Below are 22321 nucleotides of genomic sequence, written 5' to 3'. Positions count from 1 at the left end.
TTTCAGGAGTGGTGTTGAGGACACCCAGGCTAGTTTTTTCTGGGGATATGAACATTCTCATGACCCCACCCCACTTGTTGATGCAAACAGGAGTTCATGACCTCCATGGCAACCCTAGATCTTGACTCAAAATTACAGTTGGCAGAAAATGCTTTTTAGTTGGCTCAAAACAGGGAGGTGGTCTGAGTATGGGAGAGTTTGTGTACTGCTTCTTTGACATGGCCCATGGAGACTATTAGTTTTAGTTTAGAACATAAAAAGTTCACAAAGCAATTACAACACCAGAGAAAGGGTGGGGGGAGTGTTTCCCTGTCTCAAGGGTTTTACAATCAGAGTGTGAAGTGGCCGGCAGAGATACATGGGAGATACCAACAACAGCTATTGGGAAAAGCACTGTGCTGGAATGAGTAGGGAAAGTTGCTCTCCCTTGTTAAATTTAAGGGAACCACCTGAAAAAAAGTGCCTTTTGAGGGGCAATTACTTGGTGGGATTTAGTCCCAGTAGCCCCCAAACCTCTGCAGCCGTAGAGGCCAAATTAGGATAGTCTGCCCCTAGACTGATTAATCTTGATTATTTCCTCCTGAAAGCTTTGGCTGGCAGTAAATGCTGAAGCCTTGGTTTACTCCCCAAATGGGGAAATAAGGCAACACAATCACTAGGACTACCTTTCTGCTCTTTGGTTTCCAGCAGAGGAGCCAAGGGCAATGAAATGGCAGGGATGATGGCCTGACCATCAGTGCCAGGAGACTCACGACAGTTAGTATCCCCATATTCATTCATTCATTCATCCATTCGATTTCTATACCGCTCTTCCAAAAATGGCTCAGGGCGGTTTTGCAGACTGCAAGGGTGTGTGGGGAGACAAGCAGAGTGCTGAGGCTGAGAATGCCTTACGATAACCCTGGCGTGTAGTCCAGTGTAGTGATCCCCATATCGCAGTCTGCGCGGAGGCGGAAACTGAGCGCGGGAGAGAGGCTTACCACAAGCCTGTAATGCAGCCCCCCACTGTTAATATCGACATGTTTGGAGAAGGGTGGGGGTGAGTCTGAGAAAGAGCAACGTTCAGCCACCCTCTCAGCTTGCTAGCCCCGTTTGGCAAGAAGCGCAGGCGGCAGCTGCGGCGGAGCGGCTGATGACGACCCTGTTCCCACCACCACTTGCATGCTGACACGTTGTTCTCTCGGCAGCGGCATCCTACCACATATGCCTATCTCTAGAGCCGTAAGGGGCGGGGTTTGGGCCGGACAGACCTTCTTTTGTGTCTATGGTTTCGGTTTCCTCGGTGTTTGCTTCCGGGTCAAGGGTTGACCGGAAGCAGGAAGAAGAGGGGCAGGAGGGAGTAGGATGGTGGCGGGTCCGGGAGGTGGCGGGGAATCCCGGCGGTGGTGTCTGTTGGCTGAGATGGCGCCACCGCCGCGGCTATCGCCTCTGCTGTTCCTTCACCTTCTCTTGGCCGTGTCCGGCCCGCGAGGAGCCGCAGAGCTCACCGATGGGAACAGTGAACACCTGAAACGGGAGCATTCGCTCATCAAGCCTTACCAGGGTGCGTGGGGTATGCAGGGGGTGTTACCCCTTGGCCCGTTTCCAGCCTAGTTCTCTCCCTTGTTAAAGTCCAGGCTGTGCTGATCCGGGAAGAGAAGTTGCTGCTGCCCGTTCAGTTAGTTGGGAGGGAATGCAAAGGGCTTCAAATAATAGTCTCGTCCATCTTAAGCATCTTTATTCACAAGGAAATCTGGCAGGTTAAAAACACACACAACTTTTCTCTGCCCAGCACAGCTCCTTCAGCTCGAATGTCAGCTACAAAAGGAGTGGGATAGGAAGCTTTGTGTTGTATATAAGAGAAAGGTCTTCCCAGATTCACAGAATAGTCCTAGTTGCCTAATAAATAATATATGTTACAAATTAGTGAGTTAATTCCCACCAAGTTGTCATGATTGATCTCTCTCTTCTGAACCGTGGCAGAAGAATTAGGAAAAAGAGAGAGAACTTAGTTCTCACCTTCTTTGTGAGGCAATACCTTTCATCTTAGTTTAATGTGTTTCTCCATCACATTATTTGTAATGTGGTATTCTGTGTGTTTTAGGGGTTGGCTCCAGTTCAATGCCCCTCTGGGATTTTCAAGGGAGCACAATGTTAACCAGCCAGTATGTTCGACTGACCCCTGATGAACGCAGCAAAGAAGGTTCTATCTGGAACCGAGTGGTGAGTGTAGTTCCCGCATGCCAAAAGCGTGTGGGTCCTCGGAGCTGAAGAATTCCATGGGACATTATAAAGGGTGTTTAGGGATGCTTTCTGTCTTCTAGCCATGCTTCCTAAAAGACTGGGAGCTCCATGTCCACTTCAAGATTCATGGAACAGGAAAGAAGAATCTGCATGGGGATGGTTTTGCCCTCTGGTACACCCGTGAGCGCCTTACTCCAGGTACTGTAGTGGGTTGAATAGTCAAAAAGATATCCCACTGTCATCAATTTGGACTTCCAACTGCAGTAATGAATAGATAGTTTCTGGAAACAGTTGCTAAAACCAGTATAATGTAGTTGACTTCAGAGCATCCCAAGCATTCTAGCTTTTCTGTGTATGGATGGATTTTTTGTATGGTGGCACACTCTGGGAGCCCTTGAATACACTGTAAACTAACACAGCCCAGATACAGGTTTACTACATCAGTGATAACTAGACCCATGTAAACTTTTATGTAAAATGTTATCTCCAGTTCAGAGCAGTTGACATCATCTAATTGCTTCAAACTGGATGGCTGTGCTTTATAGACATATTATTTCTATACAAAGAGCAACCATGTGTTTAGATTAAGGTCAGTGTTCTGCTTGCTGGTTGGGCAAATCTGCCTGTTAAAAGGGCCAGAGATGCAAGTCCTTTATTCATCCTGCTCTTTCTCCCTCAGGCCCTGTGTTTGGCAGCAAAGATAATTTCCATGGACTGGCCATTTTTCTGGACACATATCCAAATGATGAAGCTACAGAGGTAGGTGGTGACAGAAACCCACCATGAAGGACCAGCTGCTTCTGCTTGTGAGCTCTCTGAGTTTTGGTTCTGAGAGAGGAGAGCTGGTCTTGTGGTAGCAAGCATGACTTGTCCCCTTAGCTAAGCAGGGTCTGCCCTGGTTGCATATGAATGGGAGACTTGTTGTGTGAGCACTGTAAGTGAGCCATCCTTTAGGGGATGGAGCCGCTCTGGGAAGAGCATCTAGGTTCCAAGTTCCCTCCCTGGCATCTCCAAGATAAGGCTGAGAGAGATTCCTGCCTGCAACCTTGGAGAAGCCACTGCCAATCTGTGAAGACAATACTGAGCTAGATGGACCTATGGTCTCACTCAGTATATGGCAGCTTCCTATGTCCCTATGGTATTAACTAGTAGAAATGGTCTCACAAATGGTGGGGTGCATGCTAGCTTTCCTATTAGGTTATTTTCTCAAATATCTTTACAATATATGCCATGTGCAACTTAGTGAAAATGTTGAATTGTATCTTTATCATTCAGCGTGTATTCCCATACATCTCTGCCATGGTGAACAACGGCTCCTTGGCCTATGACCATAGTAAGGATGGCCGCTGGACTGAGTTGGCAGGCTGTACAGCTGACCTTCGTAATCAGAACCATGACACATTTTTGGCTGTCCGCTACTCTCGGGGGCGTTTGACGGTAAGCTGACCTGGAGTTCTACGTTGAGCCCGTTGTTCATGGGTTGCCTTCCATGCATGTGAGATTTTATGATGAGTATGCATGACTAGGAGGAACTATTACTGTTACTACTGTAGTCCATGAGGTACACAAAGTGGAAGTGAATTCCTAGACTCATTTTGTTTCTCAGAATTGAGGCTCTAGTGAGACTAAATGGTGGCTGGGAGACTAAAGCTGGGTTGTTCTGCACATTCAAGGTTGCACTTATTTTGCAGGTGATGACTGATGTGGAGGACAAGAATGAATGGAAAAACTGCTTTGATGTTGCAGGAGTCCGACTGCCTACTGGTTACTTCTTTGGTGCTTCTGCTGGTACAGGAGATCTATCTGGTGAGAATTGTTTGCCAGTCAGGTAGAATTGGCTGTGTTGCCTGGATGTGATGTTTTGGCAAAGCAGAGCTATTGTTTGGTGGAGTGTATTTTTTTTCTTTTTTCTTTAATGAATTAGATACTAGTGTGTCTGATTAATTAATTAGACTCCCTGAATTAATTGAATCTATTTTAAGAAGTATGTAATTAGAGGTAGATCTTCTGCCTCTAAATATGTGAATGGGACTGTACAACCACATCTTAATTTGACTTTTTTTGCTTCCTAGACAATCATGACATCATCTCATTGAAATTGTTCCAGCTGATGGTGGAACATCCACCAGAAGAAGAGAACATTGACTGGACAAAGATTGAGCCTAGTGTTAGCCTCCTCAAGTCGCCCAAAGGTGAGTTGCTAGTGCTTCTGCCTTAAATGCTCTGTGAAAGAACAAGATCATTCTCCCATATGAGCAAGCATCCCCATATCTCTTCAGGAAATGTTAATTGGTGAGGTGTGCTTTCATGGAATAGTGCTTGGTTCTTAACCTGAAGCAATAGATACAAGATACAAGAAGCAATAGATACAAGAATATGGGTATCCTCTACCAGAGAGTGATCTCTGCAGTCCCAGTGCAGGGATGCAAGATAGTGACTGCAATCCTAAGCACACTTTGCAGTAATTGTGTTCCAGAGAGAGAAAGGGAGCATTTGAATGCATGTAAAATCTGCACCGTGTTGCTATTTTGAATGTAATCCTGTGATGCCTAGTTATATTTCTCCAAAAGCTCTCTTCTATGGTTCAGAATTTTACCCAGCTGCATTAATGTATTCTGTATCTAGCATGGAAGAATTATGTGTTGGAAATCTGTCACTTTCTAAACTTAATTCTTTTTCTTCTGTAGATAATGTGGATGACCCAACAGGAAACTTCCGTAGTGGGCCCTTGACGGGCTGGAAGGTGTTCCTATTGCTACTGTGTTCTCTCCTTGGCATCATTGTGTGTGCTGTCGTGGGCGCTGTAGTCTTCCAGAAACGCCAGGAGCGGAACAAGCGATTTTACTAGCGGTGGAGTGGGCCCAGATTCTGGGCATTATGGGAATATTTTTTACATTGGGGGAGGGGGAATTGTATAGACTTTGGTTTCTAAAAGGCTCTTTCAGAGAAATATATGGATTATTTTCATATCTTTTTTTCCCCTCCCCCTGGCAGCAACTAGCCAGGCAACCTGTGTCAAACAATCAAGAATTTAGGGCGTAGCCCTACTTGGAGTCCATGTTTTTTCTCTTTTTGAATGCTGTTCAAAGCCATCAGCCCCTATTAATTTTTTTTTTTTAAAGAAACAACCACCTGTGGTTAGAGCTTAGAAGTGACAAGTGTTCCTTCTCCGTGGGGCATGGTTCTGCATGTCAGCTAGTAACTGCTGGTGTTTTTTCTACCAGGGCAATATTTCCCCAGTCCTGCTAAACCTGATAATGGGAAAGGGGTATTTTCTTGCCTGACCCATAAACCCACTCCAAGGAGGGTGTTTTGAACTGAATGTATCTTGTAGTCTCACTGGCTCTGGGGCTTGCTTTTTGTACCAGCTATTTCTCTGTAGCTGGGAGTGAGACTAATTTACACCAAAACAACTGGTGACCGTCAAATGTGATTTTCTCTTTGGTGATGGAAACTGTGATTGCATTGGTTTGGAAGAGAGGGGCTTGAAGTATCCAGCCACTGTTGAGGGTTTAGTCACAGAAGCTCAGAACCTGTTCTGAGCCATGCCACAAAGCCTCTGACAGAATTATACTTTGCTGGAGCTACATAGCTGTGTGCACATTTGCAAAGTAATAGGTGGAAGTGAAGGTATGGAAATAAAGTGGAAAAATTGACTTTAGCTGCTGTTATGTCTTAATTTAGTGCGGTGAAAGTAGTGAATCAACTGCATCTGCTGTTAATTGAGTATTTAAATGTAATATACCCCATCCATCACTTGTGTTCACATACTATGGATTCTCTCCAATGAATGGTTGAAATGTAGATATACAGTGATTCATTAAGAAAACTAAGTGGTGGGGGGGACACTATTCATTTCTGTTATATTTTTAATGTATAGAAAGCTTTGCAATCTTTTGGCTCATTTATCTCTATAGTAATCCAACCCAACAGTAAGTTACTGTTCACATTTTACAGCTAGAAAACTCACCCAATGCCACCTCCTAAACCCACAATTGAAAGGAATGGTTCCCAGGCTGTAGGCTCCATTTCTCTAGGTGTGATACAAGACACTGACAAGAATATAGGGTCATAGTGGCTGGCTAGGTCACTAAGGAGAACATGCTGGGAGCAATATGTTACTGGCAGCAGCACCTCCCATGCCACAGAAACAGATGGCTGGTAGCATTTGTGTATGTGAGCCAATGCGTGTGGTGTGGTGGTTGGTTAGAGAGTTGAACTAGGATGGGAGAGGCCAGAGTTCAAATCCTCTTTCAGCCATGAAATTCATTGAGTGACTCAGGGCCAGGCAGTTATCTCAGCCTAACATACTTCACAAGATTATTCCAATTGTGATAACCGTAACCATGTATTCTCGGCTCCTTGGAGGTTAGAGTGGGAGAAAAATAAATAAACATGCTTTGCCCTGGGATCTTTGAAGGAAAAGTGGGATAGAAGTATTGACTTTTATTAGATAATGCTTAACATATGGTTTACAAAAGCAACAGTGAATAGAATTTCCTAGTAAATAAATGTATGTGCAGGTACTTTAATAACAACAGCCACACCATTTAACAGGCAATGGTGGCTGCACTGCTGTCAGCTTCTGTGCTTGTTTCTGCACAGCAGCAATTGTGCTGTTGTCCCACTGTGGTGCTTGGGGCCCTTGTACAGGTGAAACTCAAAAAATTAGAATATCGTGCAAAAGTTCATTAATTTCAGTAATGCAAATTAAAAGGTGAAACTGATATATGAGATAGACGCATTACATGCAAAGCGAGATAAGTCAAGCCTTAATTTGTTATCATTGTGATGATCATGGCATACAGCTCATGAGAACCCCAAATCCACAATCCCAGAAAATTAGAATATTGTGAAAAGGTTCAACAGTCTAGGCTCCAGGTGTCCCACTCCAATCAGCTAATCAATCCATAACACCTGCAAAGGGTTCCTGAGCCTTTAAATGGTCTCTCAGTCTGGTTCATTAGGAATCACAATCATGGGAAAGACTGCTGACTTGACAGTTGTGCAGAAAACCATCATTGACACCCTCCATAAGGAGGGAAAGCCTCAAAAGGTAATTGCAAAAGAAGTTGGATGTTCCCAAAGTGCTGTATCAAAGCACATTAATAGAAAGTTATGTGGAAGGGGAAAGTGTGGAAGAAAAAGGCGCACAAGCAGCAGGGATGACCGCAGCCTGGAGAGGATTGTCAGGAAAAGGCCATTCAAAAGTGTTGGGGACTTTCACAAGGAGTGGACTGAGGCTGGAGTTAGTGCATCAAGAGCCACCACACACAGACGGATCCTGGACATGGGCTTCAAATGTCGTATTCCTCTTGTCAAGCCGCTCCTGAACAACAAACAACGTCAGAAGCGTCTTACCTGGGCTCAAGAAAAAAATAACTGGTCTGTTGCTCAGTGGTCCAAAGTCCTCTTTTCTGGTGAGAGCAACTTTTGCATCTCATTTGGAAACCAAGGACCCAGAGTCTGGAGGAAGAATGGAGAGGCACACAATGCAAGATGCTTGAAGTCCAGTGTGAAGTTTCCACAGTCTGTGTTGATTTGGGGAGCCATGTCATCTGCTGGTGTTGGTCCACTGTGCTTCATTAAGTCCAGGGTCAACGCAGCCGTCTGTCAGGAGATTTTGGAGCACTTCATGCTTCCTTCCGCAGATGAGCTGTATGGGGATGCTGACTTCATTTTCCAGCAGGACTTGGCACCTGCCCACACTGCCAAAAGTACCCAAACCTGGTTCAATGACCATGGGATTACTGTGCTTGATTGGCCAGCAAACTCGCCTGACCTGAACCCTATAGAGAATCTATGGGGCATTGCCAAGAGAAGGATGAGAGACATGCAAGAGAAACAATGCAGAAGAGCTGAAGGCCGCTATTGAAGCATCCTGGTCTTCCATAACACCTCATCAGTGCCACAGGCTGATAGCATCTATGCCACGCCGCATTGAGGCAGTAATTGCTGCAAAAGGGGCCCAAACCAAGTACTGAATATATATACATGCTTATACTTTTCAGAGGTCAGATATTGTTCTATTTACAATCCTTGTTTTATTGGTTTCATGTAATATTCTAATTTTCTGGGATTGTGGCTTTGGGGTTCTCATGAGCTGTACGCCATGATCATCACAATTATAACAAATTAAGGCTTGACTTATCTCGCTTTGCATGTAATGTGTCTATCTCATATATCAGTTTCACCTTTTAATTTGCATTACTGAAATTAATGAACTTTTGTACGATATTCTAATTTTTCGAGTTTCACCTGTATTATAGATCCAGCCCTTAATCTGCCGGCAGCCCTCATTAACTCTGGTGACTGCTAAATGTACAAAGTAGATTTGGGTTGTGACAACTGATGTGAGCAAGTCTTAGAATGGTTGTGGCATGAATTATTTTGGGGTGGGAGGAACACAGACATAAAAATGAGGAGGTGCGGAGGACAAGGCGGCAGGCAACAGAACTGGCCTCTTATAGCTGAGGTCGAAAATGCAGACCGAGTAACATGGGACAGGGACGGGTAAAGTTTGTCCTCTTAGACCCTGAACTAAATCTGTCTAAGGATTTAGATCGATGCGAGGGTTGACTTTCTCTTTCCCTGTTCCTCAGTAAGTTTTGAACACAGATCTTGAGTTAAAAAGAATTCGCAAAACACAACCTGGCCACAATATATCTAGTGCCTATCGCAGAACGCTGTGGGGAGCCCGATGGGACGGGAACGGCGCATGTCGTTTGAGCGGGGCTCTATTGGCAGTGGTGGAAAGGGCTAGGTGCGCCGGGAGTAGTACTTATTCCTGGCGCATCTAAGCCTTTTCACCACTGTGCTGTGGATGTGGTGCATGGTATAACAGAGCTAAAGTTGTCTATATACTTGTTCTCAAACCCTTAATCATGACATGCAGGGACGCCTCGATTGGGCAAGGGGAAGGGTGGTTTTCTAGTTACGGGCACCACCGCTTCCTGAAGGGTGCGCCACTTCCTTTCAGAAGGCTGATGGGAATTGCAGTCCTTACTGCCTGCAACCGTGTTAGTGAGCCGTTTGCTACAGCGATTACGTGGCTTGAGAGCTGGAGTGGTGGCGGGAGGCAGGCAGGCGCGCTGCATGATGGCGGCTCCCGGCTGCGGCTTGCGTGTGCTCTTGCAGCTGCTGCTTCTTGTGGCCGCGACTGTGTCCCCGGGATGGGGTCTTTACTTCCACCTGGGCGAGACCGAACGCAAATGTTTCATCGAGGAGATCCCGGACGAGACCATGGTCATCGGTGCGCCAGGAGGAGAGGGGGAAAGGGGATCGCGGGGGCGGGGAGGGGGGCTGGATACGGCCTTGGATATGTGGCAATTAATTGGGGTGGCCTGTGGAGGGCTATACGGGTGTAATAACACACTTTAGGGATCGCAGCAGAACAGAAAGGGGTATGTTTCCTCCCTGGAGCGCTGCGAGAGTTGTGGGTGGGTATGTTTGAGGAGTCTCCTTAGGATAATGGTGCGAAACAAGTGATTGGAAGCCAACGCTTTCCTCACCCTGCCCTGTTCTGCATCGCAGGGAATTACCGGACGCAGCTATTTGATAAACAACAAGAGGCGTACCTTCCTGCTACCCCCGGACTGGGCATGTTTGTAGAAGTGAAAGACCCTGACGAAAAGGTATATACGTGAGTGCATGGTTGTGTTCCGGACGGTGCATTTCGCCTTCTGAGGCCCCCGATGTATGTCTCAAAAGTATAGCTGAAACCACAGAACGTTCTTGCTGAAAATGATAAGGAAAAGCTTTTGGAGTAAGGGTCCTTTCCTTTCTGAGCCTGTTTGCTGTGCTGTAGGTCCGGAGCCTTTGTTTTGGTTGCATTTTTGCTGGTCTCTTGTATTTATTGTTTTTATTTTTTACATTTATATCGTGCTCTTCCTCCAAGGAGCCCAGGGGTACATGGTTATGTTTACCCTCACAACAACCCTGTGAGGTAGGTTAGGCTGAAAGATTCATGTCTGGCCCAGAGCCCTGGACTCTTACCCCTGGACTTTGGGGCTGAAATCTAGGGCCTCAGCAACCACTGTGGCCCCCCAAATCCTCTTTAGTCTGTCCCGGGTGGTTTGATTGCCCAGTGGAGCATAATTATGCTTAATTGGCAGAGGAGGGGTGCCTCCAAAGGCCTTTCTTTAGGTCCAGGCTCCAGAATTACCTAGGTGCACCTCTGGCCCAGAGCCACCCAGTGAGTTTCATGGCTGAGTGAGGACTTGAACTTGAGGTCCTAGTCCAACACTCTTAACCACTACACCATGCTGGCAATATGCACACACCGTGCAGTAGACATACAGCTACTAAATTAAGATTGAAGTAGCAAAATTATACTAGTAGCACTTTATTCCCTTTTGCGTCAAAACAGTACCAGTGCATTGGGCTCACTGTAGTAATGCTTATGGAATAGTCTGGGTAACTAGAAGTATTTAGCAATACCTTTTTGAGGTAGTGAGGAGGTGTCTGTAGGTGCCAAGGATTCTGTAGTTTATGGTACATCAGCTATAGCAGGGGTTCTCAAACGTGGGTCCTCGGATGGTGCTGGACTACAACTCCCATCATGCTTAGCCACGATGGCAGGTGTTGATGGGAGTTGTAGTCCAGCAACATCTGGGAACCCAAGTTTGAGAAGTCCTGTTTGTCAAACAACAACATTCTGTGATTGACTACATTAAACTCCTCTAAATATGGACCCTGGTTGTGATGTATAATAGGTAATATATGGAGAGAAGGAGAATAGGAGATGGATTAATGAATTCCCAAGATTCCCTATTTAAACTGTTGTTTATGCCTGGGTGAACCAGAAATTTCATATGGGTTTTCTCGCATGTTTCCAGGTGGTGTTGTCCCGGCAGTATGGCTCAGAGGGCAGGTTCACCTTTACTTCACACACACCTGGAGAGCATCAGATCTGCTTGCATTCCAATTCTACCAAGTTTTCCCTTTTTGCAGGGGGCATGCTGGTAAGAGGATCCATGTGATAGTGAAACAGTGAGAGACTGTGCTCAGGTTCACTTGCTAAGTTGTAAACCTCATGAGGCTGCTCTGTGGCTGTTGTTGTCTTTTTGTTTTTATGGGTGCTATTATAGCTGCTTTTTCAATACTAAAAGCAGCGTATACATTTAAATGTTAAATGAACAAATGTTACTTTGGTGCATATCTGCAGGCCAGAGTGTTTATCATTCTTTACTGCTCCCTCCCCCACAATCTTGTTGCAGAGGGTCCACCTGGATATCCAGGTTGGGGAGCACGCCAACGACTATGCTGAGATTGCCGCCAAGGACAAGCTGAGTGAGCTGCAGTTGCGTGTGCGCCAGCTCCTGGAGCAGATAGAGCAAATCCAGAAAGAGCAGAATTATCAGCGGGTAAGATGGCCCTCAGCAGGCCTGTACCGTAACTGGAAAGGGAAGTGGTCATTGTATATGCTCACACCATGTAATTCTGGATTTGGAAGAGAAGACCCCCATGTGAAGAGAAGAGATACTGCAATTTATTGTTGCATTGTTCCCTGAAAACAGGTTTACTCAACTTCTCTAATTTAGCTGCTGCCTTTACTCAGTGCATTGTAAAAAGTAGTTCATTGGCTTTTTATCATGAGTGGGAAAGGGAGGAGCCTAAACTGCTCTTTTTTTCTCCTTTTCTTTTGCTCAGTGGCGAGAAGAGCGCTTCCGGCAAACCAGTGAAAGCACAAATCAACGGGTGCTCTGGTGGTCCATTGTCCAGACCCTCATTCTTGTAGCCATTGGTGTCTGGCAGATGAGACATCTGAAAAGTTTCTTTGAGGCCAAGAAGCTGGTATAAAAAAAGGTGACGTCTGGCCTGGATCTGACACAGGAGCAGTTCCCAGCCCCTCAGGTGTCTGCACTGGTCCCTCTTCTCAGTCATCCTTCCACCAGACTGGTTGTTGGCCAGGATCAATGTCATCTACCTCTCTCTGCCCCTGCCTTTTCCTCTTCACTTTCAAACCCTGCCCCACTGTGATTCCAGTGCAGTGTGTTGGCCCCTATGACGCAGTGTCTCTTCTCCAGACAACTGAGGCCTGCCTACACCTTCTGCCTCTCATGCTATCTACCACTGTGTGAGAAGATGGTGGGAGAACTGTGTGTACAGCTTTTCTCCTACCTGAGAGTATCCCTCATCAAAATTAGACTCTCTCCTGAGGGCCACTCAGGACCCTTTCTTTAGCCAGCATTGCAAACATCAAAGCCAAGAAACTGATGCCAGTTTTGAACCCTGCTGTATTCACACTGTCTGACTACTTAATGTTGCCAGTATGTTGCTCAGAGGGAAAATGCTGAATGAGAAGACCTGCTCCACCTTCAGTTCTCTGAAGTTCTCAAGTGCTGGGTATTCATACTGTGAAAGGAATGCAGAATGATTTTTGGATTAACTGCTATGTGACTGGTGGAGCAATATTGTGATTATTTCTAAGATACTTTTCTCTCTCTGTGTGTGTGTGTATGTATTTGGGGCAGGGGTGAGGGCGGCAGAGAAGAGGGGTGTATGATAACCACTGGGATATCAATCAGGGATAGCTAAGTACTGAAATTTACTTGATTTTCCTATTGTCTTCCTCCTGTAGCTTGTTAGAATTAAATGAGCTTTTCTTGTAGAACTACTACAACAATATTTATGTACCGCTTTTCAACAAAAGTTCACAAAGCGGTTTACATAGAAAAATAATGATAAATATGGCTCCCTATCCCAAAATGGCACACAATCTAAAAATAAACCTAAGGTAGACACCAGCAACTGCCCCTGGAAGAATGCTGTGCTGGCCTGGGGTTGAACAGGGACGGTTCCTGATAAACATAAGAGAATTGCCACTGCTCATTTAGCAGGGTTGCTGTATACATATAGCCACTGTTCTTCTGACAGATTGGGTATTTCATTTCCTTACTAATGCGAGCATATGAGCAGTTTTAAGTTTGGTTCTACAAGACTGCTGTTCTTATAGCAGGACTATATGATGATGTGCTTCTATGATAATCCAGTTCTAGCTTTCCCATTGATATTCAGTGGGACTCCCTTCCAAGTAACCATGTTTAAAGTTTGCAGCCCACGTCTCCTTGGGGTTTGTCTTTCTAGATATATTTGGGGCATCTAGCAAACTGATGCTGTATGGATACTATTTGAAAATTATGCTAAGCATCCCCTCTTTCCCCCACCCCCAGTTTGTAATACAAGGTTTTTGTGGGTGGGAGAACAAAAGGATTATGTCTGGAGGATTGAAGTGAAGAGTCTGTTACTGATATTCGTTTTTTGTTTGTTAACATTTGTTCTAAACAAGCTTTTGGAGAAATGTTTGTGATGTCTTGGCCTGTTATGTTGTCTGCCTGATTTGGGTTTTCCAGGATTGACAAATTAATGAAAATGGGCCAAGCACAGATCTGGTAAAGGCCATCCTGCCTGCTTCTCTCTCTCTCTAGATATATGTCTCAAACTGCTTTGAGAACTTTGGTTGAAGAGTGGTATATACATATTTGTCGTCACTGTTGTAGTATATATTAAGAATTATCCCGCCTCTTCAACAAACCCTTCTGTGCTTTTCAAGAGGGTTGGGCTAATATTGACAGATAACTTTAGAGGATAACACATTATTCGCCCAACATTAGTTTCATTAGGAACATAAATGGATTGAAATTACAAGGAAGCACATTTAGGCTAGATATTAGGAGGAATTTCCTGACTCTAAGAACTGTTCAACAGTGGAACAGTCTGCCTCTTGCAATGGTGGGCTTTGCTAGAGGTTTTCAAACAGGTTTGATGGCCATCTATTTGGGATGCTGTAGCAAATTCTTACTCTGAGTTGGGAATTAAACTGGAAGACCTCCCAAGATCTTTTCCAATTCTAAAATTGTTGCTTCTATGTGTAAAAGATGCTTATCCTCTTCACTGCTTTATGTGAAAAGGGGAATTTGTATAATGCCTGAGCACATTGGTGTACCAGAAGGAGGACTTCTTTGTAAAATGGTAGAGGAGGATTCCTGTATGAGATAGCTGAAAGTCTAGTATCCTGCTGTTGGAGTGAGGTATTTGGGAAAAAACTTACTGATGCCTGTACTTAAAAGAGAAAAAAATTCCCAAGTACCAAGTTTTAGGGATGACTTGGATTTTGTGTTTCTAACTACACCATCTAGTTGACTTCCAAGATCCCAGCCACACTGCAGTGGTCCTCAGGCCCCCTTAACTCTATTCCCAAGATTTCTGGTGAATCAAATCAAGAAATCTGTTTCTTAACACTAATGGGACCAGCAGAACTGCATTTTAAGTAGAAGATAATGAACTAAGTGCAATTCTGTGCACACTTCCTTGGGCGTACATCCTACTGGACTCAGTGGGATTTCTGAATGAGGAGGATAGGATCGCGGGGCATAGCTTTACTGACTGCTGAGGGGTTTAATGGGGGCGGGGAGTGCATGCTTGCATGCTTTAAAAAAACGTGTTAGCCCTGGTTGCTACTTCAATACAAAATGAAAGTGAAATGGTTAAATATAGCCTTTCTTTCTAATACTGGGTATTGTTATCCATTGGAATAATAGTGAAAAAGTGGAAGTTATCTCCCACTTTCCTAAAGAAGTGCAAAAACGCTTTGTTAATGCGGGTGGAATCAAGGGTGATGGTCCGTGTGCTGGTGTGTGTTTTAAACAACTACAAAGACGGCGCGCCTCAGACTAGTCCGAGCTTTCCTGTTCCGTTTGCCACTCATGTAAATCAGCCGCGCCCCAGTGGTATCTAGAACCCTATATATGGCCTGCTATCTCCCACCACTAAGCCCTGTTGGGCCACCCAACCACCGCCTGGAGGCGCGCGACGTCTTAGCGCTCGCGGCACTTCTATCGCCGCCTGGAAACAGGAACTAGAGGGAACCACCACTAACGGGCGTGTTTCTGGAGGAGCGCGCTAATCGACGGACCTGGTGTACTAGTCAACGTGTCCCGGCCGGTGCTGCTACACCGGGCGGGGCGTCCTGCCGAGTAGGCAGGAGGATGTTCCCGTCTCGGCGCAAGTCTATGTACCGTCGCGCGGGCGGTGTGTAAGTATCCTAATGGGGAGAGAATTAGGGGGAAGAGGAACTGTAAACGGTAAAGAAGGCTGAAGAAGATTCTGTGGATGAGAGCCGCTACCCTGATCCTAAAGCTAGCGCCAACGGTTGGGGCTCAGTCGGTTTGTCTTTAAATGCCAGGCTTCGGTCCTGACAGATCTGCCTAGCCACCGCCAACATTCGGCTATACTTTAAAGTGACCGAGGAATAGAATCTAGGAAGGAGCTGCTGTGTCAATCAGAACAGGCGTGGATCGCGATGGCTGGGGAGAAAAAGGGCAGGGAAGAAGTTTAGCTCCCTCCCCAATGGTGCCCCGAGTGCATCCCTTTACTTTTTCCTGCACAGATAAATGGCTGCCATTCATTCTTGTTGGAGAAAATAAAGCACGACTACACGGGGCAGAGGCGAGGGATACTGGAGATGGAGAAAGCCAGAGCCTAGGTTTATTGCAGTGGGGGAGAGGCTGGAGCCCACCTTTCCCTTTCCTCCTGTGAAACTGCATCCATACCCTTCTGCTACTGGAGGAGGAGGACGAGGAATAGAAGAAGTAGAATGTTTCTGAGCAAGTGCAGAGTTCCTTTCTCTCCCTTCTAAGTAGTCATAGTAATCTACCATACATCTGGGATTTGAAGGAAGGGTTTACAAGTAAGTCAGATGAAGGAACTTTGGAGCAGACCTGAGTCTGATACACTGCACTGTACATGAGTAGAGTTAAAAGCCCATTTCAGATAAATACAAGGGGATTGGACAAGCTCTTAAAACTAGTGTAATATAGTGGCCAAAAGAGCTAGGAAGTCCCTGCTTCAAAATTTACCTCAGCCATGAATTTTTTAAGTAACCTAGACCTCTCTCTCCCTCTCTCTCTCTCTCAGCACCACCCTGCACCTGCAATATGGGAATTGTACCGAATTACCAGTCGGGGTAGTTTGTGTTATTGAATGAATATGTGAATCACTTTTGAGTATTCAAAAGACAATATAAATGCTTAGTGTTAGTATCTTATGTCCATCCAGTGTCTCTCACTTTCTTTGAATGTGGTAACAGTTGTGTTATATTGAGATTTTTGCTGTTAAGATATGGGCAGAACTAGGGGCTCAAGCTCCAGCCATACTGGGTGAGCTCTACTCTGTCATACTTACTCTGGGGAAACCTGTAGTGGTAGATGGGTGTCTTCCCTCTTCTCTTTTGTGATTCTGGGATAGTCCATTGTTTTTCACTATGTTCTGATTTTGCCTCAGGTCCTGCCGGCTGCTGGGCATCCTCCCCTGGAAATGCTCCCTCTTTCAGCTCTTCTTCATTGCTCTGTTGCTGGGGTTTCTCTCCCTTTTATGGCTGCAGCTCAGTTGCTCAACAGATGTGACTAGAAGTCAAAGATCTGAGGCCACGGTGAAATCCTGCCCATTTGAGCCTCTACCTCAGCTTCCTGATGACCCATCCTGGGGACCCCATTGCCTGGCAGTGTTGGTGCCCTTTCGGGAGCGCTTTGAAGAGCTACTGGCCTTTGTGCCCCACATGCATCGCTTCCTCAGCAAAAAGAAAATTTGCCATCATATCTTCATAATCAACCAGGTGGATCATTACAGGTACTGTGAGGTATGGGTGCATGTGAACACCCATGCTCATGCTTTCTTCCTGTTCTGTATCCTAGACTTGCTATGTTCCTTTCTCAGAGTGGCTTTAATTTGACACTAATGTGGAAGGAACAAGAAGCTGGTTGCCTCTGTATTGTCAGAAATAGAATATTTGCATTTCTCTCTTTGAAACATATGCAAGCTGAAGATCACATCTGTGGTCACTATCAGTGAAGCAATGATGGGTTCTATCAAATATCCCAAAGAAACTAGTTTCCTTAGATTCCCTTTCTGTGTGTGTGACCCTCAAGTGAGTCAGTTCCACTGTCTTTGACTCTGTTCCCTTCTGCAGAGCAGGTTTGGTGCATGGCAGAGTGTTTGTTGCTTTAGATTATGGTGTGACTCTTATTTTTAAATTATAAAGGCAAAAATTGTAAAAAGCAGGCTGAGAATTCCAGTTCAGAACTAGTTTTTATACTCTATTATAATATTTTAGGAATGACTGTATTCATTTGTGGTGACAACTTTCTCAACTGAAGGCCAGTACGGATGATACAGTCCATGCCCACATGATTAGAAAAGGGATGCACCAAGAGCACACCATAATGACATTCTCCATGGACATCCCAATGCCCTCCCAGCATGTCTCTTTATTGTGTGGGGTGGGAGTGTTCATCCAAATGGCCCTTCTATGTGTGTTCCAAATACTGTTTAAACAAGTATTTGGGAGCACGTATAGAAGGGCCATTCAGATGAACAAGCTGCCCCACATGATAACAGGACATGCTGGGACAATGTTGAGACTCCTGCAATTTCAGTTCATCCTCTTTTTATCCTACTTCCCTTAATGAAAGTAAGATCACCTGGCATTCTGTGTATGTCCATGTTTCCCCCACTATCAACTTCGCGGTGCCTGGACCAATATGAAACAAATTGGGGGGACAGTTGTAGGGACACCTCATAGTTTGTGATGTCATCTACCTTGATTCAAGATGGCAGATGCATAAACGTTTGAGGTGCAAGTGGTCTAACTTGTGAACTGCTTAACTGATTTGAAGCAAATTTGCTACAGCTGTAGGGACACATAGGGGACACCTCCATGGCATAGTTTGTGATATTATCCACCCTTATTCAAGATGGCGGATGTGTGAATGTTTGAGCCACAAGTGGGCAAACTTGTGGACCATCTAACCAATTTGAACCAAATTTGGAACAGTTGTAGTGAGTGACACATAGGGACACCTCAATGGCATAGTTTGTGATGATGTCATCCATCCCAATTCAAGATGGCGGATGTGTGAACGTTTGAGGTGCAAGTGGGAACCGATTTGGACTAAACTTGGTATAGTTGTAGGGACACCTCATAGTTTGTGATGTTATCCAATCCTTTTCAAGATAGCAAACGCATGAACATTTGAGGGGCAAGTGGGCTAACGTGAACTTATATCCAATTTGGACCAAATGTAGTCCAGTTGTAAGGATAGCGAAAGGAAAGTAGGCAAATTAGTTCTTGTCAGAACTACTGTTAATCATGTGATATGGAAAGTACCATCAGAACCAGCTCCATATTGCTGATTTTTCAGACTAAGGCAATTTTCAGACTAAGGCAATTTTCAGACTTTGGGTTACATTTAGTAATTATCTCCAGAATTCACATGAAGAGATCATGATCTTTATTGTTCCCTGGCCAATGTTAATTGCTAAATTTAGCTCCGTGTCATGCTTATTTTACACATGAGAGTTGAGAAGGGGTGGTGATGAAGAAAAGGTTCCTCAAAGCAGCAGCATAGAAAAGCTTCCTTTGTCCCTCGCTACTTTTCCTGTTCACATGAAACTGTTTCACTGATTAAGATCAATCACAATGTAGGTGATAACTTAAGAGGCACCTTTTCATCCTCATATCTAACACTGTGAAGTTCCTTGTGTGTTTTCACGCCTAGTCAAGATTAGATGTGACAACAATATGGAAAGCATGCAAAGCTTTTTTCTGTTGTAAAAGGGCACAGTCCAGATTGGGCTGTAGCACTTTGCCCCCACCCTATCCCTCATGGGCTGAAGAGTTTCTAGTGACAATGTATAGACCATGAAAACGGTCCCTGAATGCATAAGCTCAGCCCTTGGCATACCATGGTGGCTGAGCTTACCTGGATAGAATGTTGTGTGTTAGGTCCAAAATGCTCACCTTGGCCTCTTGGACAGGTTTAACAGAGCATCTCTGATCAACGTGGGCTTCCTGGAGAGTGGCAATGACACAGACTACGTTGCCATGCATGATGTAGACTTGTTGCCTCTTAATGAGGAATTGGACTACAGCTTCCCTGCTCCTGGGCCCTTTCATGTGGCGTCGCCTGAGTTGCACCCTCTCTATCACTATAACACCTATGTGGGTGGCATCCTCCTGCTCACCAAGCAGCACTACCGGATGGTAAGGCCCAAGTTATTTTACTTTCTCACAGAGAGGGCGCTTGGGATTTTTGCCCAGCCCAAGAAAGGAAAACGTCCTTGATTGTTGTTTGGTGGCGGGGTGGGGGTGGCAGGGAGGGGGACCGTGTGCTTAACATTTAGATCTAGTACTCTGTGTTTATTGACTTGAGGCAAAAGGAGCCCCAACCATCTCTTAATCTTGAAGAGATAAGTATTACTATTGTTTTAAAATAGTTATATACCACTTATCAACAAATGTCATCAAGGAAGCTAACAAGCAGAAACTATGAGAATATAGTTCCCTATAGCTCACAGTCTGAAACACACACACACATTGTGCCTGTTAGACATTTATAGACATTCATGTTAGACATATAAAGAGGCACTTTATAAGGTGCCTCTTTGCCCAGTTAGCAGGCTAGCTGTGCCTTAATAAAGATTACCACACATTTGACAGTTTCTATCACAAGTCGTGCTGGTGGGAAACTACTTTGGGATTGATTGCATCTTTATTGTTGTTTCAGTGTAATGGAATGTCCAACCGCTTCTGGGGCTGGGGCCGAGAGGATGATGAGTTTTATCGTCGCATCAAAGGAGCTGGACTTCAAGTGAGGGTGCCACGTGGCTCTAGCTCTTGTTCAGGGCCCTCAAGGCTCAGGCTTTCCGTGCCATCTGGGCCTGCTACCAACCTCTTTCCCCACTTCCCAAAGAAGAATGTTGTTTAGGCAGGTCCTCTGCCTTGCTGTTTGATTTCTATGTAGAACATGGATTTCTGACCTCCAGACAAGTGGTTCATGTTAGTCCTCCTATTTTATTTCAGCTCTTCCGGCCCTCAGGAATAACAAGTGGATATAAGACCTTCCAGCATCTACATGATCCAGCTTGGCGCAAGAGAGACCAGAAGCGTGTTGCTTCTCAGAAACAGGTGGGAGTTTTTCATATGGCAGGTGGGTTAATGGACCCCAAAACTGGGAGATGTTGCCGTATCTACATGGGGCTTGGTTATGTAGCACTGTTGTAAATTCCACATTGTGTGTATGCCCGCACGAACAATTTTTAAAAGCTCTCCCTTCTCAGAAAGTCACATGAACAGGGTGTGTGTCTGGTTTGTGTTGGGTAAAGAAAATAAATCACATCCTGCCTTCCCACTCTCACCCTGTACCCATTTTTGTTTAGTTGTAAATAAGATTGTAAAGCAGCCTGCATATTTTTTATTTTTAATCATGAGCTCCAGAAATCTGCAAGGTTGTGATTATAGCATTTAACATGGAATCTAGAATTATGAGCAGACTAAGCATTAGGGATGTGCACGAAATGGATTTTGTGTTCTGTTTCAAGCTCGAAACGAAATGCAAAGTGGCCGAAACATTCCACCGAAACAGCAGTCGAGCCAGCCATTTTGACAGAACAAACCCAAAACAGTTTGAGTGTTTCAGCTATAAGGAACAATGGGGAACTCGAAACACCCCATTGTTCCCCATGAGTAGCTCCTAGGGACACCAGAGTGTGTTGGGTGGTAGGGCATGATGGGTGATACCTACCACCCAACCCCCAAAAGACAAGCGGGTGATTAACACATTTTAAACTTTTCCCCCAAACTCCCATAGAAATGGAATACATTTCTAAATTCACAAAAGTCCCATAAACCAATTAGTGTATGTCATATAATGAAAATTAATTTATGGAGACTTGCATCACTTATTTTGACTGCAGCCTTGGGACTGTGATGCTGCATAATTCTGGATTTTTTGTGTGCAGAATTCCAGAGCCCTTGATTTTGATTATTCTAGACCTCCTCCCTTTTGCCATGATCAGGTTTTGAACCTGCGCCATTTGCCATGGTCATGCTGTAGTCTCTCCCCCCACCCCATTGTTTTACCCCTTTAACTTGGCACTAGCCCTTTTCCTTTGCTGCCCTATTCAGGAGTTTTGTGAATGATGTGTGACATTTTGTTCCCACTCAGGAGCAGTTCAAGGTGGACCGTACTGGAGGCTTGACCAACCTTCAGTACAGAGTGGAATCACGCACTGTGTTGAGTGTAGCAGGAGCTCCCTGCACAGTCCTCAATATCCTGCTACAATGTGATCCTAATGAGACACCCTGGTGTACATTTGGCTGAGCTGCCCATTGCATAGACTGCCTGCTATGTTGCTGCTGCTGCTGCTGCAGCTGGTTGCCAGGATTGCAGGTGGACTCTCAAGATGGATCCTGCTGTGGGAGCCAACAACAGGGCATAATAGATGCCCATGGATCAGATCATTAAAAAGAGAGATGAGGAGCCACATCAGTTGACAGGTTTATGCAGAACATGGCCTCTTCCCAAATGGGTACTGCAAGTTGACAATGAGTACAAAGGTGTTAGCAAGTATAAAAGGACCAAGTGCCTGCTCAGCTTGCCATTCAGAAGGATGTTGAATGAACTACCTACATTTCAACAACTGAAGGAAATGTGAGAGGCAAGACCATGACTGAATCATTCTGTTTCTGCAAGACAGAGCTTGGATGCCCAGGTGGTAAGGGGGGACACGAGTAGTCGAGGGCTGCAGACTTGGTTGGGAGAATTTGCTGCCAAGGATGATACTTAAGGGACACTCTGTCAGAGTCAGTATCTAGCTAGCTTGTTGGAAGTGTGCTTCCTTATATCCACCTCATATGCTAATATATGCATAGGTTCCTTCTGTAAAGCTCCCTGTGCACCCCCTCTTTTCCTACAGGGCACCTTGCTAGGTGGCCATTGGGCTCATTTGCTCTAGGAACATGAACACCCCCTTCCCCAAGCCCATCAGGAGGAGGGACATCGTTCTCTGGGTTCTTTGGGGCTGTAAAAACTGCTGGTTTGTCACAATGAGGGCATTAAAGCAAGTAGACCCTGAAGGGACATTAAGAGATGGAAAGTGTGTGAGTGACTGCAAGCATTGTCATCAGTCATGGCAGTTTATTCTGGTTGCCCTTTCTCCCTCCTCCCGCCCAATGCAGCTTTCTAATCCTGGAATCCAGAATTCTGATCCAAACCTCTCCTGATCCATGATCAGCTTCGATGTTGCCAAGAACTCCTCA

The 22321-nt window shown here is 45.2% G+C and overlaps 3 protein-coding genes across 4 annotated transcripts; all 3 read left to right on the top strand.

Annotated features, from left to right (window-relative positions):
* Positions 1–1294: 1294 nt before the first annotated feature.
* Positions 1295–5884, top strand: LMAN2 (lectin, mannose binding 2). The gene is made up of 8 exons (XM_053299976.1): positions 1295–1543; positions 2084–2202; positions 2304–2421; positions 2903–2982; positions 3499–3660; positions 3915–4029; positions 4296–4415; positions 4911–5884. The coding sequence occupies exons 1-8, from the start codon at positions 1345–1347 to the stop codon at positions 5069–5071; spliced, it is 1074 nt and encodes a 357-aa protein (XP_053155951.1). The 5' UTR covers positions 1295–1344; the 3' UTR covers positions 5072–5884.
* A 3263-nt stretch (positions 5885–9147) lies between these two features.
* TMED9 (transmembrane p24 trafficking protein 9) lies at positions 9148–13529 on the top strand. Its single transcript, XM_053296456.1, has 5 exons — positions 9148–9475; positions 9757–9857; positions 11061–11186; positions 11442–11588; positions 11875–13529. Exons 1-5 carry the CDS (start codon positions 9319–9321, stop codon positions 12022–12024), a joined length of 681 nt encoding a protein of 226 aa, XP_053152431.1. The 5' UTR covers positions 9148–9318; the 3' UTR covers positions 12025–13529.
* A 138-nt stretch (positions 13530–13667) lies between these two features.
* B4GALT7 (beta-1,4-galactosyltransferase 7) lies at positions 13668–22148 on the top strand. Of its 2 annotated transcripts, none has more exons than XR_008316257.1 (6): positions 13668–15259; positions 16507–16851; positions 19039–19264; positions 19788–19988; positions 20084–20188; positions 21228–21244. XR_008316257.1 is itself a non-coding variant. In XM_053296455.1 (6 exons), the coding sequence occupies exons 1-6, from the start codon at positions 15213–15215 to the stop codon at positions 21381–21383; spliced, it is 963 nt and encodes a 320-aa protein (XP_053152430.1). In that variant the 5' UTR covers positions 13668–15212; the 3' UTR covers positions 21384–22148. The 2 variants fall into 2 exon arrangements, 1 of the variants encoding a protein (XP_053152430.1); XM_053296455.1 differs by having other exon boundaries at positions 19788–19871; positions 21228–22148.
* The last annotated feature ends 173 nt before the right edge of the window (positions 22149–22321 follow it).

Source organism: Hemicordylus capensis, chromosome 2 (assembly GCF_027244095.1).
Source record: "Hemicordylus capensis ecotype Gifberg chromosome 2, rHemCap1.1.pri, whole genome shotgun sequence".
In the NCBI taxonomy this organism is placed as follows: Eukaryota; Metazoa; Chordata; class Lepidosauria; order Squamata; family Cordylidae; genus Hemicordylus; species Hemicordylus capensis.
The sequence above is the reverse complement of the archived record's forward strand: the minus strand, read 5'-3'. Positions and strand labels throughout refer to the sequence as shown.